At 35.2% G+C, this 20,035-nt stretch overlaps 1 protein-coding gene across 7 annotated transcripts in view; it reads left to right on the plus strand.

Moving 5' to 3' along the window:
• STXBP4 (syntaxin binding protein 4) overlaps positions 1-20,035 on the plus strand; it is a 70,436-nt gene that overhangs the window by 16,991 nt on the left and 33,410 nt on the right. For 4 of the 7 annotated variants that reach the window (XM_030506111.1, XM_030506115.1, XM_030506112.1 and 1 more), the window contains 11 exons: positions 329-512; positions 1,527-1,605; positions 4,329-4,504; positions 4,906-5,002; positions 6,000-6,112; positions 6,754-6,840; positions 7,761-7,826; positions 13,459-13,635; positions 15,788-15,904; positions 16,425-16,474; positions 17,243-17,376. In XM_030506111.1, the coding sequence (XP_030361971.1) occupies positions 329-512; positions 1,527-1,605; positions 4,329-4,504; positions 4,906-5,002; positions 6,000-6,112; positions 6,754-6,840; positions 7,761-7,826; positions 13,459-13,635; positions 15,788-15,904; positions 16,425-16,474; positions 17,243-17,376 (1,280 nt within the window). The remainder of the gene's footprint in view (positions 1-328; positions 513-1,526; positions 1,606-4,328; positions 4,505-4,905; positions 5,003-5,999; positions 6,113-6,753; positions 6,841-7,760; positions 7,827-13,458; positions 13,636-15,787; positions 15,905-16,424; positions 16,475-17,242; positions 17,377-20,035) is intronic. The other 3 variants (XM_030506114.1, XM_030506117.1, XM_030506113.1) reach the window with 2 other exon arrangements.

The following is a 20,035-nucleotide window of genomic DNA, read 5'->3' on the forward strand; positions in this document are numbered from 1 at the left end:
ATATCTTCTTATGTGTACTTAGAGGAAATGCAAGGGATATTAAATTTTTAAAATGTTCAATCTCAATATTATTTCCTAGAAAAAGACACAAATGCATCTTTTAGACTTGTATTATTATGATACTTTCATTCCTTTCAAAAGAAAAAACAAAATCCAAGCCCACAGTATTTGCCTTTTTGACGATGAGGAAAAGAACCTCCTTTTAGAATAATAAGTCAATAAAATCACAAATGGTGTATGGGAAAACATGATTTTTGCAAGAGTAATGTAGAATCTTACCAACAGGACAGTACAAAATACGTTGAAACTTTTTCGATTTTAATTTTAGGTCTGAAAGTTTTTGGGAGATAGCTTTTATTAGACAAAAAAATACTCCCAGTTATTCAGAGAGTCTGCAACGTCCTTCCAGCCTTTTAACGTCATCTATAGCATATGGAGACCAGCAGGCTGCAGTACTTAGCTCTCTTGCATCTCCTAATGGGAAGCTTGTTTCAACGTTCATTCCAAATGCTGTGAGTATACTTACTACTTCTCTTAGTATAAAGTGAGTAAATGGTTGTTTTTCCTAATTTCATTGGAATTTCAGTATAGGGTTATTTTAATTCAGTTTCCATTCTAGTAAGAAAATGACTGGCTCTTTTTCCTGGCAGTCATCAAGACTTTTCCAGAAAACATGTTGTGTAACAGTAGAGTAAAACAGGCTGATGAGAGGATTAAGAGTATTAGTTGACTTATAGTAAGAAAACAAATCAAATAAAATAAGCATCAACTGTGTTCTTAGGTGCAAAGTTCTCCTCACTTTGAAGGAGTAAAGTTTCAGAATTAGGTGTATATATAGTTATGTATTTCAGAGATAAAGTACTCTCTGATCACTTCATATATGTGAGTACAATACAAGCTCACAAGTTACACTTCCTCTGTGATTTTTTACTTAAAAATCAGAGTCCTAGAAGAATATGGAGCTTATCCCCTTTCTTTCGGCTAAGCAACAATTGGTTTAATTCATACAGCTCACTATTAGTGTGAGCTAATAATGTTGACCATAAGAAGTAAGATTTAAAAACTATTATTTCAATTAAAAAAAAAAATAGAACTCAATTTATTGCAATTTTAAAACTAAACAAAGTATTGTCTTTGAACAAGAAAGAATAAATGCTCCATATCAAACACATAGTCAAGGCAGATGATTCTCAGTTGTTCTTACATTTGTACTTAAAATTCTTGCCCATTTTTCTTTCCTGTTTGAGATATAAACATGGAAACAGGTTGCCTAGAGAGACTGTGCTTATCTCTCAAAACTAAGGTTTTGATAAGGCCCTGATCTAACTTTATTGAACAGCATTACTTCTCACCTCCCAACCTTCCTATGCATTCCATTTCCTCCTAGGGCTGTTTTGATCTATCCAGCCCTATTTCTCCCCGAGTCTTCCTTCCTCTCCCTCTCATTTACGTTAATGTGTATTTCTAGTTTGGCTTGTGATCTGCTTTAGAAATGGTATTACATGACTTTTGCTTGTCTTTCATAGATGGAAACTGGAGGAAAGACGGGCGAGCAGTCTCCAATTACTTCTCTAGACAGCAATCCTACTGATGTGTCTGCCACTGGTAAAGGCTGATTTAATTCCTTGCCACCCTTTTTTTTTCTTCAGTAACTGCCATAGAGAAAATAGTACAGAGAGAGACTCGATAGTCTTTAAAAAAGGAATATTGCATTGATTTTATAGTACTAAATAAGGGACTGAGATCAATGGATTGTTTAACGTCTTCTGTCAAATAAAACTTACATTGTCGTTAACAAACAGCTGAAACCAAATGAGTGATCACAACGTTTGCTATACAGCAGTAATGATAATAGACTCAGTAGAAACCAGATAATGAAGGCTCACATATAGATCAAGATTAGGTTGCCATAGAAACTGTGCTTTCTTGATCTGATGAGATTCTGGGGATGTATACTGCTTGTGCTCTTCTTTTTTGATGAGGGCAGCATACTGGAAGGATAGAAATAACATGCAGACCTCTTTAACAGTTCTTCAATTAATAACGAATAGAATACATATGTGTGTATGCATATTTAAGAGTCATGACATTCAAACGAAGACGATAGTCACTTTGATTATATATAAACTCAAAGCCAAAACTAAGGAGAAATAGAGGTTGTAGAAATTGGTCAGAAACAAATCTGAGCTGAAGACTTGTAATCCCTTTGGGAAACAAATGTGTTATATTTACAAACAGTGAAAATGCAGTAGTCAGATATAATAATGAGTCTGAATTGATACAGTAATAGAACTGATTCTGTTCCGTATGTCTATATAAAGACCTGAACTCTATTATTTTATTCAGGCAGTAGTTTGTAAGTATAACCTGTGTTTCTCAACTTGATGTCTAATATGCAGAGAAGAGGAAGGACAAACATACAGGATCTGATTGATTCTAGATGTTTTTTAAATTGTACCTGTATTTATCATGTCACTTATTAGATATCCTAATTTAAAATGAAACAGTCTCTATATTGCACATCTGAGCAGTTGGCTTCCTTCCTTGAAGGGTGAGCTGATTGGGATGTGAACTTTTAAAACTGGAAAGGTTGTAGCGTTGAATCCATCTGAAGTTTAATGATCACACTTTTTTTCATATTGATCATGAAAAACACCACAACTAAATCAGAGGAACAAGACAAAAGGCTATTTTTTAATGTATTCAGAATACGAGACTCTTGGTTAATATAATGCAATACACAGAAGCATCACTGTTGCTTCAAAAGACCAAGAAGGCTACAGTTCTTTAACATATCTGAACAACTTAGCTAGTAGAGTGGAAATCAGAAATACTGCAGCTCCAGTTTGTACTGTTTCTTGTCATTTTAAATTTTAGTCTTACTGAATAGCGCATCCTTATGTGTTCTCTCATGCTGCCCTTCTTCAAGGATTAACTTTCAAAGATAACCTTGAAAAATCAAAGTAGCTCTTAGATGATTTTTTCTTAATGCTGTAAGAAAAATCAGCATAGTTTTGAGAAATTCTTGCACAAACTCATACACAAGGCTGTTTCATTCTGAGCTGAAAGGACATATGCCAGTTCGGCTGAGGTTCTAGCCCACTGTCTTCAGAATTTAATATAGCATGTGAGAGGTGTTAGTGTCAGAGATTTTCAAGATGTTTTGGTTTATGCTTTTGGCAAAGAAAGAGAATGTAAATTACTTTGAGCTTGGAAACAGATAGCTGTGAAAGTGGGGAAAAAAATTCTATGAGATTCCTTCTGTTCCTTTAGAGAGAATCTCAAACTGCAAGAGCCTTTAGTTTTCCAATGCTGGGGTTTTTTTCAGTACCACTCTAGTCCATTAATGAAATAATTAAGATATAAGTTATATTTATAAATAATGAATGAAAACAAGTATTCCACTTTCTTCTGAAAAAAACAAGTCAATGAATTTGTTCTATTTACATACATTAAAGATCCAAGGAAACTGATAGTTAACTGCTCCTTTTGCCTACTGTGTGTGATCAAAAGCTTCCAAAGGTTGCTGCTTCTTGTGTTGTATCCATAGGTGTGTCTGAAACATGACAAAGCTGTGACACACACACACAAAAAAGAAGTCAGTTGCTCTGAAATCTTGCATATGAACTGTTTGGTGCTGCTAACTTCTTTTCCTTTCCTCAGCTTAATCATTTGGGTATGTTGGAAATAAAATAGATGCACCCTAAGTTGTTAATGCAACTAGGTAAAACTATTCAGTCTGTAAGGGCTGGAGAGTGGGGGAGATGATGAATGATGGCTTAATGAACAATAGTTCTTGTAAAAAGAGTTCCTTCCCAGGAAAAAAATACTGGAATTCAGTCTAAGCTACAGCCCTTAGTTGGAAACAGGTCATTCCCTCTCTTTCCACAGTGTTTTCCAGATCACTAGATATGCTTTTGGGAACTGTTGATTATGCCAAGGGTGTGTCTTGAAGGTCTTTCTCAGAATTCACAAGTGTGTTTCCCCTTCTGTTTCCAGAGTAACTGTGTATCTCTGAGAGAAGAGAAAATACCACAAGTATAAGCCATATGCTTCATGGATCAATCAAAGTTATTCTGGTTTCTTTCTGCTAATTTGCTGCTTGTCACTTTTTGATGGGAAAAACTAGTTTTAAGTGATTGATGCTCAAAATTTCTGTTTGTTACAATTATGTCCTTTAAAAAAAAAGTCAATCTAAATATTAACATTTATTTGTGGCAAATGGTTATTTAGCTGCCATCCTTTTGATGAGCAGATCTTCAGAACAAATCTTTCAAAGGAATAGTTACAACTATATCATTATTTAATGTTAATTATTTTCTGCTTAGTTACTGCCCCCAGCCAGAATGATGGTTATGAGCTGCAAGGGAGGAACTCTACTGTTCGTCTCAAAGCAGAAAAGCTGGAGAGGGTAAATACTTGTAATCTTTTGAGTTTTCCTTTCTTTCCCTTCATGATGCATGTAAAACATCTGGAGACTGTTTCTAGGCTGACAAAGTTAAAGGTATGAATTATACACCAAATTTTCTGTTTGAATAGTTCTCTCAGGTTGCAGGCTGATATTTCATTTTATGTATTGGGCAAATTACTGTTTTTGTTAATCTAATTACTGATTGACTCTTCCGGGAATCTGAACATCCCTCAGGATTTTTAAGGCAGTTATTAAGGACAAAGGGGTTTGCTTATTACACTCATCTGTATTCAAGGTTAAATAATATCTGAACATCTCTCAATTAGAAGGAAAAGTCACAGAGTGTCTCTGGAATAAAAGTGTTGTCAGTGAGAGTGTACTATGAAACAAAGGCTCTTTGAAGTATAGCTCTTTAATTACTCCCCCTTGTCCCTGCAGTCATTATCCCTAGTCCTTTCTTTTTTTTTTCTCCAAATTAAGTTTTCTCCTTCCAGGCATTGAATTATCTTGGGATTCAGCCCACAGATGAACAGCAGCAAGCCCTAAGGCAGCAACTTCAGAAAGATTCTAAAGGAACAGTGTCTTTTGGAGGTAATAATTTGTTAATTACCATGGAAAAAAATGAAATGTGGGAATACAGAAATGGTGATAGATAATAACCATTAATATCTTTTCTGTTGGTATTGGCTTGCTACTGCAAATAAAATGATACTTTCAGGCTTTTTTTATTCTCCTGTATAAAAATAAGCTTGGAATTCTGAAACTAAGTAATTCGGAAGGAAATCACAGATTTATCTAATAAGAGCAGCCTTAAGAAAGTTGGAATTTGTGCTCACAAATTCCTGAATTTTTGCGTTGACAATAGGATAATTGTTCCAAAAATTACTTGGGACAGTATTCATGGTTAAAGAGACTTCCTGAAGGAACTACACTGACAGATTATTTAACTTCTTTAGTTTGTGAGAAGCAAGAACATTTTAACTATTGCATATGGAAAGAGATTTACATGGAGACCATCATGATGATTCTTCTAGTTAAGTCTAATTCTGATGGGAATGAGTCGCTTCTGTTGGTTATGACAATTTTGGTAGGTGACACTAACAATTTAAGAATATTTCTTATAAACTGTGAGAGATGATAGTTCTGATGCTAAAACTGATGGAAATTTCACTTTCCCTAAAGTTTAAGAAAAACAGCATTAAACATTAGGATATAAAAATAACTTCTGTACTTAACCACCCAGAACGACACTGGATTTTCAAGTACCTTATCAAGAAAGATACTGGAATGTGAACTTCACACCACCTTTTGTTTTCTTTTCTCCTTTACAGTGTGATTCAGGAATATTTTTTCCCAAGATCTCTGTTAAATATTTTTATGCTTGTTCCTATCATCATTACCAAATGTTTCTGTTCAGAGAGATGTGTCTGATTTTCATGTTTTCCTTTAGAAATCTTATGGAGGGCAGACACTGCATTTATAAAAGAGTAGCCTTACACTGTGATATTAGTAGTTGTGTTGTATTTAGTGATACTGCTACTAAATGGAACTTGTGAAATACAGCAACAAAATCTAATCTGTTTTTTAGATTTCATTGAAGTTTCAAAGAATCTGTTCACTATGCAATTGAATGCAACAGATGATGGCCAAAAATCTCTAACACTTGGAGTCAATGAAACTGCCAGCTTCCTGGATTCACAGGTAAGATACATGCCTGTACAGCGTTTAACTGTTGGGAGGAGATTAGTAGAGAGTTTATATGTAAGATTACTCCAATTCTTGGACAGATATTTAGAACAGATCCATATCGGGGTGTTCTTTGAGATAACCTAGTTCCTGTGAAGTTTTTTAAAGCAACCTGCTTTGCAGAAGGCAATTCACATGATTATGTTGTAATTTGCTGTAAGTATGGACAACAGTGATTTACTGAAGTTTCTTAATGGAATACATATTGCTGCTACCTGTGTGAGTGATAAACAATTATTGGGCCTTGTGATTTGAACAACTGCTATAGTAAAAATCACTTTATCCTAGGGGTGACTTTAAGACAGAACATTTGCAGCATAGGAATACTAAAATAAAATTACGTATTACTAAAATATTGAAGAAAACAATGTAATCCTGGTACTTTAAAAAATACTGTTAATCCTTTTTAACAGGAAAAATATTTGTTCCTTTGGAAGATAAGTTGGGCATAATTCTCAAATATTCTTAGTATTTTCAGAGCTTTAAATTATTTTAAAATTAAGATTATTCTCTTTATTAACAAGACCTTTTAAGATGTTAGAGTTTATGGAAGATACAGTTCTAACTTCTGACCTTTAGTATTTAAATATGCACAGATTGTAACCTGTGATTCTTTGGATGATGATGTGGAAAGACTTAAGAAAGAAAGAAATTATGCTTTAAAAGAAATGAGTAAATTAAAGGTAATACTTAATTTCTCTTTGCTTTGAATTACTCAATAGATTAATTTCTTTTTGAGTGTGTATAGTAACTTACTGGTTTTCTTTTGAATTTAATGTGCTATTTTTGATGAATACATAAAAAGGCAAAGCAAACAGCCCTTATGTTTGAAGATTGTTTGCTTACAATGTATTTTTGGAGACAGTGAATTTTATTTGTTACACTGAATACTAGAGCATTTTTAATCTGATTCACAGCGAAATGAGACTAAGCAGACATTTAAGAAAAGTGAATTTGGAGAAGTGAGTGATTTGCATAGCAATTTTATTTAGAAATGTGTGATCCTGGGAACTGCAGTTTCTGAGCATCTGCTGATACTTTTGAAAGAAGTCAGAAGTGGAGGATAGATTAATCTGATTTCAAAATTAATATGTATTTTCACAGACATTAAAAAATGCAGAAGACCCAGAGCCGCAAATATATTTATTGTTTCTTGACACCTTGGGTTACAACCACTGTCCTGTGCTCCTGAATTTTTTTTGACAACCCAGAAAGATAAAAAATTCTGATTCAGTATTAAATGTGTATTTTACTTATACCACAGAAATGTTCAGTGAATAATCCTCAAATGCCCAAGAAACTTAAACATTTACCAATGAACTATCTGAAAAACTAGCTTTTAGAGATTAAAATTTAGTTTTGTCACGGGTTCTATAAAAGCTGTTGATTACTATTTCCACCAGAACTTTTTTAATATGTGTGTTTCTGATTATACAACATTAATAACAGACTTACATTGTGGCCTAGAATCATACTACAAGGCAGTAAGTGCATGATAGAACTTCAGTGTTACTACCTGTAGTTGTGAAAGGGCTAATTGGGTTTTAGGAATAAAAACTCTTTTATTTCAGACCTAATTATTAATTATTTCTTTTTTCATCAGGAAAAATTGTCTGAATCCATGAATTTAGAGAAGCACTTAACAGAGCAGCTACAGATCGTCAAGCAAGTATGTTGAGATTTCTTTAAAAACAAATAAGTTTTTTTTTTTTTACTGTTATGTATGTGAGAAGGGAGCATTTCTTTCTTGATTCTCATACAGACTATACTTTCCCAGTGATTTCAACATAAAGGGGTTCTTTTGTATCTACAAAGCTATTGATTAGAATTGGAGAATATTGATCCCGAAGTTTTTAGAGCAATAAGTCTTCCCTGCTGTTGAATTGAGGCAGAAAACTGTAAGATAAGCTGGATCAGGTAAGTTGGATAATAACGTATTAGTACCTGTCTGGTCCTAAGTGTTCTTGAAGTGTTTTTCCTGTTCTTAGGCAACAGTGTGCCTAATCTACAGACCAAACATTAGCTACTTCATATGTCAAACAGAGTTTTAAGTATGAAAAAATAGACACACTTGACAATTCTACCTGATACTTACCAGGAAAAGAATGGTAGTAAGTGTTTTGTGAAGAATGTCTTGTTTATGTCTCCATACCTATCAATGAGAGAAGAAATCTTTGAGATATAGCCTTCTGGTGTCTCTTTAGGGAAATTTCCAATTATAGGTAAATCCGTGTAAACCTAGATTCAAAAACAAGTAACTTGCCTGTTTCCTGCTTCTACTGAATATCATCCTGTCAGCTCTTTTCTTCTTATGATCTGGCTGCCTTTCTGCTATCCTGTACCGTTATATGTATTCCTTCTAGGTTTTCCGTGGTTGTTTCATCAGATGCCATATGTAAAGATGCAAGATACAGGATAAAAATCTGTGTACTGTTATATTAAGATTATGTTTACATTTTTGTGCATGTGTGTAGATTTCTTCAGCACCTTCATTATCACCTTGAATATAAGAGAACCGCTTCAAAGCTTTTTCTATGAGTGTTGTGATGCTGTCATTGTGGGACAGCAGGGAAATAAAATGAATTCTTTTTTGGATAAAATTTAACTGAAAGTAGTGCACCTCTTGTTTCCATTCACTAATGGGTGTTCAGTCTGTTGCTCTAGACCAGAGCAGATGTTCAGTCTACCAGTCTAGACTAAAGCTAGTACAAACCCCAAACTGCAGACAGCAAATACATCAGGTCCTCAGCGTCGAGTGTTTCACTTCGCAGTGCTCTTACTGCGAAGGTGGAATTGGACAAAGGTGGTTTAAGATGCTCTAAGTGGCAGCAATGCCCATTTTCTACCACACGAGGTCCTCGAACTTTAATTTTTCTCTCGAGTACTATCATGTGATGGTGTAGGTCAGCTTTGCAGTGCAACCCTCCAGGGCATAAATACTCTGATTTTCTAGTAAGCATTTTAAGTGAATGCTGTTGAAAAGGTTCCACATAGTGAAATGAAAGAGAAATAATAAATTATAAGTAATTACAGCACTATTTTAGGAGATACAGGCATGCTTTTAATGGGAATTTCAGTTCTGTTTATTCGTGAGTGCATTTTCGAGTGTTTTACATATATTTCTGTGATTCAGAACCAGTGCTGAGATTGACGGTGGTATGAAGTTTAAAATAAAATAGGCTACTTGGAGTACAAGTTGCCATTTACCTTAGAATGATGCATTTCTGCTTGAGCTTGAGCTGAAGTGAATTAATGGGTACATTATTGAGCCCTAGTGGCCTGATTAAAAGAAAACTAACAAACTGGCTCAAGTATGTGCATACGGTCTTCTGAATTCAATATAATTTAAACTTTTTTCTTTTTAAATCACTGCTTTCCTGAAAAAGCAATGTTTTAAATGAAGATACAAGCTACCAGTCATATATTGGAATATCTTTTGTGGTATTTCTATTGTCAACTAATCGTGAATTGCAGAGATTACATCTTAATTAGGACAGGCATACAAATATTCTGGTTAATGAACATGTTTTGTTAGTACCAATTCATTAAACAGTGCATGAATCAGTAGCTGACAGCATAAATGAACTCTTAAGATTAGAAATATTGCTAAATTTTCAATGAGGCAGTAATTAATATTGGTCTGTGAGAATTAAAATACATTAACTGCTACATTTTTACTTTAGGATTGTGATGTAGCTCTATCTTTGGGTCTTCCTTGAAATCCTACGGAAGCTGAAATTGGCACAAAGCATAGAAAGGCACTTTTGAGTACCTGAAGTCTTGTCAACACCATGAATGTGAGATCTGTAATGATGTCTTCTATCTTCCTGGATGAGTTTGACTGTATTCTGTGTGGCCGAAAATCCTGGTTCATACCCATCTGAACGATCTCTTCTTTAGCAGAACTTCCTTGGTGCAGTTATTCTTACTGAAACACCTCAGCTGAACACAGTAAATGTGAAAGGTTGTAAAGGTAGGATACTGTTTGTGGTATCCAATAGTGCTGGACTTGTATTTGGTAGGACTAAGATTTGCTATTCTGTGCTTGTTTTCTAAGGGGAAAAGAGGTGCTTGGAAGAGTAGGACTTGAATGGCTGCTTTTTTAGAAGCAATATAAAATTCATTTCACCATGCCTGAAAGAAGTATTGGGTTTATTTTTGTTTCATTAGCTTTTTAATTTTAAGACATAGTAAAAATACCCTAAATTCTTTTAAAGGATGTTTTCAGCATGTAATTTTGCTAAAGTTAATGAATAAACACAATTCAATTGTAACTACAATTTTTCATGTCGTTTGAAAGAATACCTTTCTTGCAGTGTTTGTGGTGGCTGGAATATAATGTCAATAAATTCTTTTCTCAACACTTGAATTTATCCAAGGAAGAACTAGAACCTGGCTTTCAAAGAGATCTGTACCTTGAAATTGATTCTGTAAGGATTCAGTTGCTCTCATCCAGCCTGCAGTTTCTTATTTGTTGTAGTGGCTTCATACCAGATAAGGACAAATGGTCCCATCAGGCATTTGTAGAGATGGAATGTTAGCAGCTGCAGATTCCACTTCAGTTGCGTCTTCTTTCATGCAAGCAGTTGAACAGGACAAGAGAAGATGCTGCTGAAGCGTGCTCTTATCCGTCTGGTCTTCACGGGTGGGGGCCCCTCATCTGCATAAGGAAGAGCACCACCATGCCAGCTTCAGTAACTGTAGAACAGGGAATCCTGATGGTATCATTTCCCTTTGTGCGTCCTTGCTCTACAAACAGCTCTGGTTTGTCAGGAAATTTTGCTAGTTCAGTTGTAGTGTGGATAATCGTTTCATTGTAATGTAAGAATCCATTGTTCGTTAATTATTCCTTTAGGTCTTTCACTGTTGAAATCTGGTCATACTTAGTCTGCTATTACAGAGAAATTAATATTCAACAATTAGGTTTCTGAAAAAACAATGGAGGAGTGAAGGCAATTCTGGATTATAAGAGATTAAACCTTTATCTCAAGGAGTTCTTATTTCAAAATTAAGACCTCCCTTTTCATTACAGCAATTTTCCCATGACTTTTCTGATGTCAATTTATTGAGATAATTCCTATGTGTGCATTTTTAAGATGCCACCCTTTGTCAAGGTCTCTATGTTCATTTTTATTAGTCCAATTTAATACCAGACTATCTTTTCACTTTTGTCTCCAAAAGTTTTTCTCCCCACCTCCAGCCTATTACTGAAGGATACCTTTGCTACCCCATCACCCTCTGTATTAGTGGGCCCAGTTTTTCTTGCTGCTGAGTCACACCATTTCTTACAGCAGCAAGAAAATGCCCTCTACCAAGGTAGTAATTTTGTTCTCTATTTTATAGATTCATAACTTCTCAGAAGCCCCTCTGTTCTCTGAATCATTTCTAGGAAAAAGAATGGCTATGTGCAGCTTGCAAGAGGGCTGGATTGTTCCGGTGGTCTTTCATTGAGTGCTTTCAGTAATAGCCTTTTGCACTGCTTTTAGTGCTGTGTGGACAGACAGCTGTCTAACAAACTAGCCGAATAACAGAAAGACATGCAATGATAAGCTGTTGAACAGTCTGTGTTTGCAGGTGGAGGTGATCATCACGTAGAATAGGCTCATCTAATGCCTTGTGCTTCCGAAAGTAAAAAGAGGGGGGGAGGGGAAGTCATTATGCTTGCTGTCAAATAAAAGGTTATTTAAATATATCTCGTCACTTGTGTTCTTATAACAGAAACCTCTAAACTAAATAACACCAATGTCGTGCATTCACTAATGATGTTGCTGTTTGCTACATGTGTGATGACTTGTATTATACTTTATTTTCTAAGAGACCAGCATGTCCCTGGCAACCATCCAAATTGGTATTACATTGCAAAACCCTTGTAAATATTAGGAAGATGATGTCCTATATATATGTCATTGAGATTAGTTTACTTATGGCTTGAAATAAACATGTATTGTCTTTTAAGACTAACAGTGTACAGGTTAAAAAGTCACAGAATCTGAGATTGGTAGATCATTTTACATTATGACAAAGTATAGGAAAACCTGACTTGAAGGATGTTGCTTGCACAGAACAAATGCTTTCAAGTTAGGAAAGAATAGAATTAAATCTGCTTTTGTAAGCTTCACTAACCTCGCTAGACAGTTATATTATGACACCTGTTAAATATTGTATGACTTTTCTTCCAGAAAAATAGGAAGATTTGGTCATTCAGTTTTTTTCAGAAACTGTGATTTCAACACTACTTTCTAGAAAGTTATTTCCTACTTATTATAGATTCATAGTGTTTTCCTTTTTTTCTCCCTGCCTGTTTCTCACTAGTCCCATTCCCAACCAGGATATAGCTTTGATAATAAGATATAATAAGTAGACTAGGAGTAGGATATTCACCTGAGTATCCTTTGCTGAAGAATTTGTGCAAAGAATTTCTAGCTCTGTGAGTTTATATATTTAAATTTATAACTTTAATGATTCAGAAAATTCATATAAAGTGACTTTTTCCACAAATTCCTCAAAAGCTGAGGGAAAGATGGTTTACTGGTTTTGGTGCCAGTGAGCCTGTATGTCTGTATTTTTGATGAGCAGTTTGTTTGTTTTTTCCTAGTGTAAACTCATCTGTTCACCAGACCTTTAGTTTGACTTTCTAAATTTACAAAACAAAGTTAACTTGAATTAATACTCAGTAGTAAAATGAACTGAGCAATAGCCTTCTTGAAATCAGATTTTACTACGTTTAGGGATTGCTTTAGCTGAATTCAAGCCAACAGTTTCTAATATCCTGATTTTCCATACATTATTTATATATAATTTTTATCTAACATTCTCCTGTGATAATACAGGATAACGATAAAAGAGCAGGAACTAGGCAGAGAAATAAAAACCAACACTTACTTGAAAATAGTGTGGACTGAATATTTATTATCATTAGAACTCCACCTACATGATGTGTGAACTCTGAATTGAGGGTGAATTCAGGCAATAATAATAAAATGAAGTAACATCTCATTAAAGTACTTTTTTAGTATGGAAGTGATGGGCAGATCAACAGCATCAGGTGTGTTTCTATAAAGCCTTTCGATTAGATTTACCATAATCACAGAACTTGTGATTTAATTTATTAGGAAAATCATCTCTTTCTGTAAATACTTGTTCTTTGTTTGCATATATTACACTTAAAAGTTAACAATTGAAGCAACTAACCATAACTATTAAAAGGTAGCTCTAATGCCAACTGCAGCACTTCTGAGCTAAATCTGTTCTACTTTGTTGGCTGGAGTTGTAACTTCTCAATTAAATTCTATCATCTACAGGAAGCCAAGGCAGCTGTAGAAGAGACAAGAGCCCTGCGAAGTAGGATTCATCTTGCAGAAGCCGCACAAAGGCAGGCTCGGGGAATAGAGATGGACTACGAAGAAGTAATTCGCCTGTTAGAAGCTGAAATTGTAGAGCTGAAGGCTCAGCTCACGGATCATTCTGGCCAAAATAAAGTAAGCAAAGCAGTCACTGGTCGTAGTTACCATGGTTTCCCTGCTGTTGTCATGTATCTTGTTTTCATTTTCTTTTCATCTGCTTTTCTAAAGTAGGTCACTGTTTGTCTTGTATTATTCAATAACTGGAATGATGTGTAGTGAAGGGAGTAATGTGAAGCGTATTGCGTCTTCTTTTATCCATATATCTTTGGGCTGGAAAAACAGGAGCTGGAAGCATATGTGGGTCATAGGTCAAAACGGCACATCTCAAGCATTAAAGCATGGAACAGTTTCCAGGCTGCAGATTTATTATCTTTAAAGACTATACGTATATTTGTATGCTTTTGTGTTTATGTAAAAATGGCCTTCATATTTATGTTTCTGTAAGGCAAATAAGAACAGCATAAAGTGCAGTAGTAGTCTTAAGTAAATTTAGATTTAATCAAGATAATCATTTAAATGCTACTAACAGTATCCTGCAGAAAAAAACCAAACCCAACCTACATTTTTAATTGAGCCTTGTATTTTCAAACCACTTCATCTCCAGTGAGGCATTTCAGAACACACTAAGGAATAAAGCATTTGAGGCATTTCTTAACTTTTCCCCATAATTGCAGATCCATTTTCTACACACAGTTTGAACAAGTGGAGGCAGGTTGGTGTCTGTGTGTTTACCTTGTTTTCCTCATGGTAAAGGGATGTGCATATGAACTGATGAAGAAAACCTACTGAAACGTTGCCTCATTTCATCATGAGAATTAATTCAATATTACAAGGTATTGAAAGCTAAAACTGAGCTCTGTGATGTACAAGCTTGCCAAGAAGCAACATAGCGAGTATGTGTAGCTCCCAGGGAGGAATTCCTCTCATATAATCATGAGTGTGTGTGATGAGATGAATCACACCCTAGAAGTTCTTCTTTCTGGGTGAGATGCCCCATCTTTAGTGTCTGATATTTTTGAAGCTTTGGTTGTTTTCTAGGACTTGAATAAATATTAGAATTTTAAGAAATTCAGAGGATGTGTGTTGCTTTCTCAGAGATTTGGTTTTGAGATGCTAGCTTGAATTCCTGAAATTCTGAATGAGCACTTGAATGTCTGAGTTGAGGTTTGATTCTCTGCACTTCTTATTCAAAAGAAGCAGTATCGAGTAGGTACTGTACTCTAGGTAGTGTCAATTCTGTAGTAAACTCCTTTTGGTATGAAAGAATGAGGTGCCTGTGAGGGCTTACCAGCCACTTCTCCCATAGTGGACAGTGAGATTGCCAAAAAAAGGTGTTTTAATCCACAGGTTCTTTGACATTCAGAGGGATCATGATATTGCTGCTTGGTATAGTGTATACAAACAGATGTGTCTACTCATTAGCTTCAAGTAAAGACAATAAATGGGTTTTGGTGGGGTTTTTTATAAGAATTTTGTAGTAGATGGTGGGCTTTCAGAAAAGATCTCCTACAGGGATGTAGAAGTTTATTTTTAGTGGTAGTGATGTTTTCTTAATTTTGGAGAGTATTTTGGTGTAGATGATCTGTTCAGCACCCAGCTTAGTTAAACAAATATGCCCATATACATTGAAGACTTCACTCATGGTCCTGTTGCACAAACAGTGCCAGGGACTGAAGCTGAAACTTTGAGCCTCCAGAACTTGATCTAATGGGGCTCACATTCTCTGTAGCTTAAGTGCAGAGAGATGCATAACACTGATCAATAGGTTATACAAGAGCATGTAGAGAAATCCTGGGGGGTAATTTTCTCCAAGAGTTGCCATAATTGCTCAGTTGGCCAAAGGATGTACAGATGCAAATCAGCAGACTGAGTTTGTTCACATACTGGCTATTTACGCCACCCTGCTGACAGATACTGTCACCATTATCAGGTTGGTATTTTTGATCCATTCATGAATCAGTTCAAACTGAAGTTCCAGCCCTATCAGTGTTGTTAGCTGCCAATTTCAATCTACCTTTGTATCATTTTGCCCAAACCTGTTGCAGTGTGGGTGCTGATTTACTAGCAGATCACATATACCTGTGCCTCAGGAGCAGCTGTGTTTGTCAGCAACGTAGAAAAGAGTGTGTGTTAAACATTCCAGACATTCATTTCCATTCACACCATGTATCTATGGGAGCCTCAGGAGAAAATGATTAGAATAAAAGCCTTAAAATATCTTTCCCAGGATAATATCCAAGACTTGAGAAAGAGAGTTACAGTGCTTGACTGCCAGCTGCGGAAGTCGGAATCGGCTAGGAAGACCTTTGAGGTGGCTACTGAAAAATTACTACAATTTGTAGAGGTAACTTTGCCTTTCATTTCTTGCAGTGTTTTATTTGGAAAACTTTTGTGTTGATGTTTCTGAGGAATAGACGTAGTAAACTGACTATACCTAGTTTGCAGAGATCTTTTCATTGCTAGAAATAAAGATGGCATGTAAGCATACAGATCCATGTAGGAATTTACTTAATCTTTATGTTTTGCTATACTAAACAAATCAAACTGATCAGATAATTTTTTCACCTAATTTTTCAAAAACTCATATCAATTTCTGTGAAGTTTCCAAGAGGAAAAAGTAATATTTAATGATATTTAAATGTTAATTTTAAATAATTATGGAAACTGAGTGATGTTGTTATATTCACTTCATTTGAAGTGGCTATAATATTTTGGTTTTTACTTTTACACTTCTAGCTGGAAAAGGCTAGACTCTTTCATTACAAACCAAATCCCCTACACCCAAATAGACATCAAATTATAAGGTATTAACTTTTTGACTGTGTTGGTTTATAAACTCTTAACTTCTTGATTATGGCCAACAGGTTGTGCACGAAATACTTTCAGATAACTCTACTGCCTCAACAGTTTTAAGGTAATGAAAGACCATAGTTATTAATATTGAACTGGCAAAATTAATATTGAAAAACTCTACCATTGTTTCAAAGTCTCTAAAAACCATCTTGTAACTATTTTTTCTCTATTTTTTGCTGTATGTTTCTGAGTGTCATTTTATTGGAAGAGAGGGAATGGCATGAATTATAAATGAGGCTTTCAGGATACAGCTTCATTAAAAACCTCAGAATTAAATTAAAGCAGTTAGTAATTACATAGCTGTGGTTGTCTGGATATTTCCATAAAGTAATTATAATGTGTTAAGGATTAGTTAAAATTGCAAGGAACCTTAATAGCGGGTTATAATTTTATTTTATTTTATTTTTAGGTTTGCCCAAGCGGTTTTGCATCATCCTTAATCCAGTAGCACATACATTAATTGAATACGTGTATATCAATTTAAGTTTTAAATATGGTAACAGCATAGAAGAATTGGGTCCCCTACAGTAGTGTCCCTTCTTAAACATTAATATGAAAATCACTTTTAAGCAAGTTACTTTCGTGACACCCACCGAGTTCTTGACACTGGATTTTGACCTGTGAATGTTGTTTGAATTGAACTTTCCTAATACCTTTATTGTGCAGACAGAACTGCTTCTAAGACAAGCTTGTCAATTTGGTAGTAGGAATCTTCTTTGTTCATACACTGAGACCAAAACCAATCTGGAAACATAATTTTACTTTATTAAAAGTAACCATTTCTTTTATAATCTTATAAATAAACACTTAGTAATTTATGTTCTCTCAGTGACAGAACATCAACGTTGTCTGCTAAAGCACTTCTTGCACGGGTGGGGAGGACTGGACCTACTATCACAACAGCTCTTGCAGCAGAAGCCAGAGACCTTGCCAAGTCTGTCCGTGCCATTTTGGAAGTAGACTGTGAGTGAGCATGTGTGTCTTTTGTGTGCATGTCTGCATGTATACACACACACATAAATACTTCCTTTCTTCGATTAAATGTCCTGATTTAGCATCTTGCTTACTAACTGAGAGTAGTGTGTTTCAGTAGTCACCACGATTCAGTTTTTCTTTTTTTACTTTTTTTCTTCTGTTTCCTTTGCCTTTTGCACAGTCTCTTTACTTTCAGGTTCATCAACAGGCTTTTATCTAACAAAGACCTTATGAAAGTGTAATAGTAAGAAGTTATTTTGATGCTGTTAATAGCATTCATCGCTCTTCCAAATACAACATATGGAAGACTCTCTGTAGTTCAAGGTCTAAACATTAGGAAGAAGCAGCACGTGGTATTCTAGAGACTTGGGTTTCCTTGTCCCAAAAGACATCACCTGAAACTTGGCGGGAGTATTTCCATTGATCTTGATGGGCTTTAAACAGAAGTGGTGAATGCAGATTAAGTCAACAGGATTTTGGAATATCAGCTTTAATAACTCAGGATCTTAAACCACACAGAGATAGATCCTTCTTTCAAGATGTGAAAGATGCATCAGGATGAGAAGATTTCTCCAAATTTTTAGAAAAGCAGAGCATTATTGTCAAGGATTTTTAAATGTGAGTTTTGAAGTCAGGAAATGTCCTTGAGGAAACAAATCAGAAGATAGATATTTTGATTTAAAATTGGATGTGAAATGGCAGAATAAATCATTGACAGCACCAGAGGACAGGGCTGGTTCGGTGTCAGTTCAGCACCTTCATCAAAGTAATTAAAATATAAAATTATTCCATAGGACATTTTTTTCCTGGAAAGCTTAAAGCAGAAAATAATGCCAAAATGAGGAATATGAAGTAAAGTTAGCAGAATTTCCTGACTGTAATGCTCTATTTTCATACCAGCATGTTTACAAAATGTTATTCTGCTGCATTTACATGTATCAAAGTGTCTAAATGAAGACTTTCTTGCTGTAGGGAGTCAGTGCAGCCTGCAGTTTCATTTGGAGATACGTGTATATCCTCAGGTCATTAACAGAAATCTGTTCCCATTGGTAAAAATTATGCTAGTTCATGAGGATTTACTGTAATAAATGCATGCAGCTGCATATCTGAGAAACAACTGTGGCTTGTTATATGATTGCTGGTTCAGATCATTGAAACAATTGTGTATTTTGATCTTATTTACCTATAGTTGAGCAGAAATGTCAGTTCTAATCCAGCAAAAATAAAACAGAAATGGTCTGACACGTTACAGGAGTTTTTAGAAAGCTGGTGAATTATGGTTGACAATAATCATTGTATCAAAGACTTAAATATCCTTTTTACATTGTTTGAGAATTCATTTAGAAGGGACTGAATAAATATATTTGTTGAGGAAATGTTTCAAGATACAAAAAATGCCTTATTTGGCAATATTTATGCAATATTTATGGTTAACAATTCAATATTTCTGGCTAACTAAGACATCCTATGGAAGAGAAAGCAAAATAAGAAGATAAAAAAATTACTCAGAAGTGTCCAGAATATTAGAAGTGGAGTTACTGTTGGAAGTGAAAATAACAGTGACCAGGAGAGGAGATAATTGGTTTTCCATCAGTGACAGTGGTAGAGTTCCGTCACATTGAGTCATTTCTATCGCACTACACAGGAAATGGTGCAAGGAGAACTTTTAGTTCTACGTGTAACTGGATTCTTACATGTAGTTGTGCCGAACGTAATAGGTAGGATACACATTAGAAAGCTCTGGAGCCACAGGAGGGATCCATTTTGTGAACCTGAGAGTTAAAAATAGCTCTGCAGAGAAGGATTTAAAGATTGAACGTCATCCTTCTGAGTTCATTCTGATTTGGAGAGTATTACAGATAGATTTGGGCTCTGACAAGCTTGTGTATGAGATTAAAGCTTTAAACCTTGCCCGCTTTCTCTCTCTCTCTCTCTCTCTCTCTCTCCCCCTCTCCCTCTTACTCAAAAAAATAGTACTTAAGGCAGAGTAACTGTTTAGTAGCATTCTGTCTGCAGTCCTCTATGCCGGATTCTCACAAAATGTTTCCCGTGTTATTTTCCATTTTCTTCCAGATGGGCTGTCATAAAGAGGGGGCTCTCAAGTATGTATCATTTCATAAATATCATGCATCAAAGAGAGAAGTACAGTAGACTTTACGTTGCAGACTGAAGGGTTTTCTTTTTTCTGCAAAGATGTCCACAATGTAATAATTTGTTAATGAGCTCTTAGAGAATTAATATGAATATTTTTGAGATTGCTAAGTGGATTTAAAATGTGTAACACGGCAACCATCTCACCTTCTGAATAGAAGTTCTCTTTCATTAGTCGCTTCGTTTTCTACAACATGAAGTAAAGAAGCCCTAACCAAAATACCTTTTGATTCATTTACATGTGAAACAAAGCTAGATGTAAAGACAAGGTTATGGAGTGTTCTTCCAAAAGAAAACTGTTTCCCTTCTTAAAGATCATCCTGGAGAACCAGGTCAAAATTACATATTTATTAATTAGCCACACAAACTATCTTTTACCATCCATAATAGCACACCATTTTGCCCAAGAGATTTAAAGAAGTTCAGTGTATTCCTGAAAATCTCTAAGCACATATTGCCTTGTGATAACGCTGCAGATCAGTTTTCAGCTGTGTAG

The sequence above is a fragment of the Strigops habroptila genome, chromosome 14, assembly GCF_004027225.2.
Source record: "Strigops habroptila isolate Jane chromosome 14, bStrHab1.2.pri, whole genome shotgun sequence".
NCBI classification, from domain to species: Eukaryota; Metazoa; Chordata; class Aves; order Psittaciformes; family Psittacidae; genus Strigops; species Strigops habroptila.